The 8,125-nt window shown below is 33.5% G+C and overlaps 1 protein-coding gene across 1 annotated transcript; it reads right to left on the reverse strand.

The window, feature by feature from the left end:
• Window positions 1–666: 666 nt before the first annotated feature.
• LOC127701951 (uncharacterized) lies at window positions 667–7,735 on the reverse strand. The gene is made up of 4 exons (XM_052205926.1): window positions 7,729–7,735; window positions 5,771–5,963; window positions 2,706–2,926; window positions 667–1,179 (listed from the first exon to the last, which is right to left on the reverse strand). Exons 1-4 carry the CDS (start codon window positions 7,733–7,735, stop codon window positions 698–700), a joined length of 903 nt encoding a protein of 300 aa, XP_052061886.1. The 3' UTR covers window positions 667–697.
• Window positions 7,736–8,125: the final 390 nt, after the last annotated feature.

An 8,125-nucleotide genomic window follows, 5' to 3' on the forward strand; every position in this document is an offset into this window, starting at 1 on the left:
TACACAAACTAGGGAAAAACGGATAGCAGTTCCTAGAAATGCCAGTGTTGCATTACAACCAAAAAAATATATATGGTCATGCGGCAAAAATTGACTTAAAATGCAGTTGAAAAAGATCGTCTATTTTTTTCGCTTAATGAAAAAGGCATATTTTTAATGAACCCTGACGTGCAGAAATGGAAGATATTTTCTATACTTTGCAAAATGTGAATTTGATTTTCTGGATTTTTTAAACCTAATTAGATAAGCTTTCGATTAAAAGTAATTCCAATTCTGTATCATCCAATCAGAAGCCGTACAGTATTCTATTCTGCGTACCATCTTTGGGTAAAAAACTTGCCGGTAAAATGTAAACAAATAATTGCGCTCTTGTAACCTTGTTTGTATCACATTGATGTCTGTAATCAACTAGGTGGCGCCCGTCATCTTTATTTACCTTCTTTTAACGTAAAGCGAAATGTATTATAAACGTAAAACCTCTCTGCATTTACCTGGAATGCTACTTGATGTAGCAACCCTTTAAGCAGAAAATATCGATAAAAATAATTACAAGACAGATTTTTGTTCGGTTGCAAACATGATTTGAAATAATATTGACATTCAAGTCTAGAGCAAATTAAACAGTTTAAATTATTTAATTTAAATTAGGAAAACCTTATTGTACATAGAGAGTGCATGAGATAAGTATTAAAATTTATTACGCTTTGAAATTTTGGCAACACGTTTTCAAATCATAAAATCGTAATTTTACAACTGTCCAGAAAACAGGAAGATCTAAAATAATAATTCCACCAAAGACAGTGACCAATAGTATTACTCCTACATATCCTATGCCTGTTGAAGATGGTCTGTCGTCTTTAGCTGATGTCTTTGATCGAATAGTTGACGACAAAGTCTCTACATTTACAGAAAGTTCCTTTGAAATATTCGCAGCTATTTCAGCCTTTTCTGCTGCACTTATAGTAGAGTTAACTTCCACTGTTTTGCAGAAACACCGACAAGATTGATCTGTTGTAGTCCCCAGGTTATGTGCCGTTGTTATAGGTATGATCTTTTCTGTTGTTACTTCACCTGTGGAAGTTTCTATTTTGTTTTTACTTGATAATGCATCTGTTGTCGAAGTTGTAGAATCTTTTTCTGTTGTTGTTGTACCAGTTATTGTTGGCTTCCAAAATGTCGCTGTTAACAACAAAAAAAGAATGATACGATTATAATAAAGCTAGCTTGAGGTAATATACTGTAGAATGATAGTATTAATCTGATGATGGATTGCACACTTTTATTCTTTTTTTCTTTCAGATAGAACAGTATATTTTTATTTCTTGTAAAACGAAGCACACCAATATTACAAGGTTTCTAAGAGGTCTTTTAGAAAACTTGCGTGGCTTTTGCAAAAGTCAATAGTCTGCGATTGGTTTGTTGTCTTTAAGTTTTACTAGTCAGAAAACTAAATATTCCGAAACAAAACCTTATATACAACCTCATAATATAAGCATCTGAATTATTTTATATTTATAGCTAAATACTTTCAAGACCATTATAGTGAACATTCCCCAATATATACATTTGAAACGCCTTAAATTCGTGTCGTTAAAGAGAATATTGGAACAAAAACCAAAAAAAAAAATAAACGAAGAAAAGGTGCTATGATACAAACTTACCCCGCCGCATTTTTGCGCCTGTCCCAAGTCAGGAACTTCTGGCCTTTGTTAGTCTTGTATGTTTTTGTAATTTAGTTCATTTATATATTTCGGAGTTTAGTGTGATGTCCATTTTCTCTGAACTAGTACACATGTTTGTTTGGGGACCAGCTGAAGGCTACCTTCGTGTGCGGGATTTTCTCGCTGTGTTAAAGACCCATTGGTGGCCTTGGGCTGTTTTCTGCTCTTTGGTCGGGTTGTTGTCTCTTTGACACATTCCCCGTTTCCATTCTCAATTTTATTTATATGGATTTGCTTGTTTTTGAGTCGAGTACCTGGGGGTTATTCTATAAACATACGTCGTGCGCACTGAAACCTATATTCTACGTTTATATTACAACATTCTAGAGTTAAAAAATTGGAAACACCACGTTTAATAATTCCATGCGTCCGAAGCGCTTTTCTGGATTTACCTTCATCAGGAACGCTCAATGCCAAACATTTGAAATCCGAGGGATGTATAAGTACCGAAACAGTTGAAGATCTATATGACAAAAATACCTAAAACAAATAGCCAAATTCATCTAAGGTCTACTTTGCCTGAGGGAGTTGAAACCTTAGTTTCTTTATAATTTCAAAATTTATAAACGGACAAATTTAGAAAAGTTTGTTATAAATCATGTCAGTACCGAAGTACTGACTACTGAGCTGACGATAAGCTGATTTTGCCGATTTTTATTCGTTAGTAATTCGTTTATGTATATTGCCTCTTATTTATTATTCATATTCATTTGAACAGTTGGCTGGTTTATGTTAATTTGGCCAATTAAGCAATGTTATGCAAATATCAAGTTGCTCATTTTTTGTAATTTAGTTTCCAAACTTCGTTTTCGTAAACAAATTTGAACAGGTTGAACAAATATTTATAAATACATTCGATATCAACAATATATTTGCTTGGTCCATATGTTCTTGTCTTTCTTATCCTGAAATATAGTTCTAAATATTCAGAAAGTAGAAATACAGGAAGATACATAATATGAATATAATGAATATTCACCTTACCAAGAAATTTTGGCCACTGACAAATAGCATAGTACGTGTCAGTACAATATTCATCCCAGAAAGTACCATCTCTATTAAACGATGTTACACAGAAAGCACTTGCAGTACCACTTGGTTGCCCACTTTCCCACGGTGCCCAGGTTTGCTGTCGGCCATCCAATGTCACAAGTTTATTCAAAATGTCCCTTTTATAACCAATGTAGAACTCCTTATATTCCTTCCTGTATAAGTAACCTTTATGATAACATTATCATAGTAAATATTTGAATGTTTTAATCAGAATAATTTATGAATGTTTATTCTACTTGATAAAGATAAAAAATAATTCACCTCATCTGCCAGACAAAATGCCCAATTTTGAATAAATTCTTTCTTTAAAAAAACTAATCAAAGATACCATGCTTATAATTCAGTATACAAAAACGCGCGTTTCGTCTACACAAGAATCATTGGCGGCGCTCGAATCAAAACGATTCGAATGCCAAATCGGTAACGAAGTTGGAAATCACTGAAAAGTAAAAATTCCAAACGTTGTGCCACAACTGCCAAAGGCCATCTATGCCTGGGTTGGAAAACTTGTGCATTTCGAAAAGTGACATAAAGTTACAGTCTGTACATATTGTCATTAAGTAAGAGTTAAACCCCTGTTCTGTTGAATTAAAAAAAACCGCTGCTGGAATGTTCTACAGAGAAATGAAAGTTAGTAAAGGGAAAATTAAATCATCTTTGTCGTAAATTTTTAGACGCTCCTCATTGTCAATTCTAGATGCAAGTCAAGATACGAAGCAGACGTTATTGTATGTATGGGAAATCTTTAATTTGTGTTCAATATGATAGAATCACCAAACTTTGCTGCTCACAATGAAGGTATTAAACCAAGAGTTCCAAGTGATGAAGTTGAAATCATTCTTTTGTAAATTTTACAGCGCCATCTAGAGTTGGTTGACCTTTATGGAATATTCGTTTCACAGATGATAGCGGCTATGTTCCAAACGTCGTAACTACAATCCTGTCTCCTTTCCCCGAATGCGACCAAACGAATAAGACTAATTACCTGGTTTGTACTAACATGAGTACCACGACGAGTGCCTCATGTGGAGGAGGATCTGCTTACTATTCCGGAGCACCTGAGATCACCCCAAGTGTTTGGTGAGGTTCGTGTTGCTCAGTCTTTAGTTTTCTATGTTGTGTTTTGTGTACTGTTGTTTGTCTGTTTGTCTTTTTCTTTTTAGCCATGGCATTGGGGCAGTTTATTTTTTCGACTAATGAGTTTGAATGTCCCTTTGGTATCTTTCGCCTCTCTTTGAATTTTTCATTGAGAAGACATGCTTACTACTATATAGCGGATTGCGATATTAAAAATCACGCCGGTTTTTTTCATTCGTCATGAGACAATCAGGCATAATATCTGCCTCTTACGAAAAAGGAAAGAGAAGACATGAAGATGAACACAATTGGTTTCCATTTATAGGCCAATCAAATGTCGAAAAACACGTGCTTCAATTAAACGAAGCAAATACGTTTAAATTAAAAATCTTCATGATTTGAGTTTCAAAGAAATTGTGGACAAAATGTATCGTTATGCAAACTCGTATTCAGGACGAGACATGAACCCTGCTTTGTACGAGACCGACAGACTGAGCCAGATTTACACAAGGCAACATTCCCAATGAAGACATGTCACTCTACCCGGTCACATTGTTTTGACTCTGAGCCAACCAGTCATTGCTATTATTCTTAGATGCCGCGTTCTTAGCTGAGAATTAACACATACCAATCGTCAAGTCTGTGGTATGACCCGGCCAGGGTTCCATCACACAACCTCCTGTACTCGAGGTGATCACGCTATCACGAAACAGAGACGGTTGTTTTCGTTTTGAATTAGGAATACTGCAGTGAAAGTTAGAGATACCAAGCGCTATTTTTATTCTATTATAGAAATCTTCAAAACGTTCAAAGTAAAGAAAACAGAACATGGGGCTTAAAAATTGCGGGATTATATCAAAAAGAAGTAACAAAAAAACCCTAAAGTAAACTTAAGGCAAAATGCAACTGATAAAAACAAACCCAACACTTTATAAATTGCATGCGTCCGAAGCGTTTTTCTTGATTAATCTTTATCAGGAACGCTCAAAGCCGGATATTTGAAAGCCACGAATGTATAAAAACGGAAACAGTTGAAGAGCCTAAAAATGATAGATAAAACCATCGAAGGTCGACTTTGTCTGAGGGAGTTGAAACATTAGTTAATTTTAAATTAATAAACGAGCAATTTGAGAAAAGTTTACCAAAGTACTGACTACTGAGCTGATGAAACCCTCGGGGCCTAATAGTCCACCAGCAGCGGTATCTACCCAGTGCTGTAAAAATTAAAACAGCACTTGATGAATTACATGCGTCCGATACGCTTTTCTGGATTTGCTTTCATTAGGAACTTCACGTCCATTGCATTAACGCTAACCCGAATCAATAATCCAGTCGTTATATTCCGCTCACTACGATCAATTCACTTGAGGCGGAGAAAATCGGAGACGGGTAGGGCTTGAATTATTTAGATAGCATAAACAATGACTACTGTGTAGATGAAAACCAAGGGGACAAACTGCCCCGCAGAGGCAGAATTGCCTGAATGTTTGTCAATCAAAAGATAACATTCCACATGTGCTGTGTAAAAATCATTTACGTTTTACATTCTTTAAGATTTTGACTGATTTTATAAGGTCTTACTGTTTGAAAATTACCAGTGATTCGTATCTTTTTACAGCAGCTTTGCAGTAAATTTACAAAATGTCAATTATGATTTTCAGACATTGCATTCCCAAAACAATACATGACTTTCATGTTGTAGACGTGTCATATGCACTATAGTTGGAACAATACGTTTATATAACTAGCTTTTCTTTTTGACGGATTTTTTAAAGGAACAAGGCAAAAACAATTATATTCAGTAATACAAAAGATGCAGAGGTTAAGTATCTAAAATTGATCATTTCTAAATTCACATTTAACCCAAGATGATAGGTAGGCTCTATCTGGTACCTTTAATCAATTGCAAATGTACATACCCGACATCCTCCCTGTAAAGATTCAACCAATTCAGTGTATTCTGATCTGGTATAATTCCTAAGCTTCCGTTATCATTCTGACAGAGGTTCAAACTAGTATTGAAGTCATTAAGTGTTTCAATCAACCAGAAACATACGTAATTTGAGTTCTCAATGTATGGTCTACCTTTGGTACATGTAGGTGTCCCTTCGCCTAAATTGAACAACATACAGAAGTAATTATGCATTATAACAAGTGTAATCCCGATGTTATATTTCATTTTGTTTTTAGAGAAATGAAAGATTTGAAAGGGTTCGAAAGTGGAGCCAAAATCCCAAGAAAACCCTTAAAAAACAATCTTTTGAAAGTTGAAAGAGCTTGTTCCCAGTCAGCAATACGAAGGCCGTCTTTATTAAAATAAGGAGATGTGTTATGATTGCCAAAGAGACAACTATCTACCAGAGACCCAATGACGATGATGTTATCGATCATAGGTTACCGTACGTTTTTCACATTTTTCAAATTGTACAAGCCAACCAGGAAATAAACAAAACACAAAAGTAAAATCACATCCGTTAACAAAACATGTCTTAACTTTTTAATGCATTTCGTTAACTTCAAATTCATCCTTAATTTCATATTTTTATTTAGCAAACTACACATCAGATACTGTATGTTATACTTTTATTGTGAACCAAATAATAATTAAGGACATACTTAGATAATTTAAAATCAAAAAGATTGAAGAAACTATCTAAAAATTCAAAATTTCTTATTTTCAAAAGTTTTTCTGATTTTTTTTTCTCAGACTATCAATAACTTTATACTTTTATTGTGAACCAAATAATAATTTAGGACATACTTATATAATTTAAAATAAAAAAGATTGAAGAAACTACCTAAAAATTCAAAATTTCTTAATTTTCAAAAGTTTTTCTGAATCTTTTTTTTATTTAAGACTATCAAAAACCTTCAAGCAAGCGGATGCAGAACTAAGAAAACCTTTGGCCTGATTAGATGTATTGGTTAATATCCATTACCATAATTGTATCTTCTTAGTGAATTTTGCCTTAACAAAATATTCCTAAGGATGTAAGCACATGCCATTTTGATGGTCAAGTAATTATATCTTATCTAATCATTAACTATACTTCGATATTTTACTCTGCCTTGTTGAAAGTACTTTGTCACATCATAAAACCAAACGAAGATTAATGCATTATAAAAATACATCTCAAATGCATATAACTAGTCAAAAAACAGTTAGTGTCGGTTAAAAGTTAACATCATTGGATATTTCGCTCAAAGACCCAAATGACTTGAAATGTTGCTAGACACCTGTCATACAAAACCCTTATTAGAATACTTTGCGTGTGTTAATCACATATTATATATAAACTGCTTGATACAAAAATTAAGTATTGAATAGTCATTTGGCAACTCGTGTAACCCCAACGATACCTACTTCAGAGGAACTATAAATCCTAGGTCTTTATTATTATTCTAAAATTCAAACCAAAGATATCAGCGATGCCCTTCACTCTACTGAATACCCCAAAAGATATTAACCTAAGAAAAAATAGATATAATTATACTATTTAAAAAAATAACCCAAAGGTAAACAGCGGATTTTCATGTTTTACAACGGATACTACCAGAGACTGATATAATATTATATATGTTTCTGATAATACCAACAATACTGTTCATCGGTCTGTTTATGATCTTTTGACTTTTCAATCAAGAAGAACAGCAAACTTGATACCAAAATTACAGCAGCGGCCTTCAAAACAAAATTCAATCGGCTGCGGCTATCACATTTTCACACAACCTTCCTTTTACAATCTCTATTTCATCGCCAAACAAATCCAGGTTTTACTTATTTTAGGAGTGTTGTGAATTTGGTTTGGATTTTAAAATCATTTTACAGATCTTCTAGGGTACATATAATAAAATCATTCTCCGCATTCAATCTTACCTCTCATCCCTTAAAGAAACAAGCTTTTTTCATTATAAAGTTATAGATAGATCGCAATTTTTAGCTACATTTGTTCATATTGCTCTTTTATTTTGTGTTTTGTGAACGTGTCTTCGTCTTTTTCTTTGTCCCTCTTCGAATTATTGTTTTTAATTGTCCCATGCTTTCTTCTCGTAATAATTCATATCTAATATATTTGTAATGTGTTGTTATAGGCTGGCTAATGATCTTTGTTTAAATTGAATTATGAAAATAAAGTAAATGTATATTTACTGGTATGCTCAAATTGTGACACTTATATAAATAAATCATTATCTTATCTTATCTTAATATCTTCTTATATATTTTTTAAGTACCGATTTGATGACTGAACGTTAGGCTCTCAATTAATCTGTCA

Source organism: Mytilus californianus, unplaced genomic scaffold, assembly GCF_021869535.1.
Source record: "Mytilus californianus isolate M0D057914Y unplaced genomic scaffold, xbMytCali1.0.p SCAF_5, whole genome shotgun sequence".
NCBI lineage: Eukaryota > Metazoa > Mollusca > Bivalvia > Mytilida > Mytilidae > Mytilus > Mytilus californianus.

Bases quoted from the DNA above. Each gene is read 5' to 3' on its own strand.
- LOC127701951 (XM_052205926.1), bottom strand. The intron at 2,927-5,770 runs GTATGTACATTT...TTACTTATACAG, and splicing joins CTTTACAGGGAGGATGTCGG to GAAGGAATATAAGGAGTTCT. The intron at 1,180-2,705 runs GTAAGGTGAATA...TGTTGTTAACAG, and splicing joins TCAGTGGCCAAAATTTCTTG to CGACATTTTGGAAGCCAACA.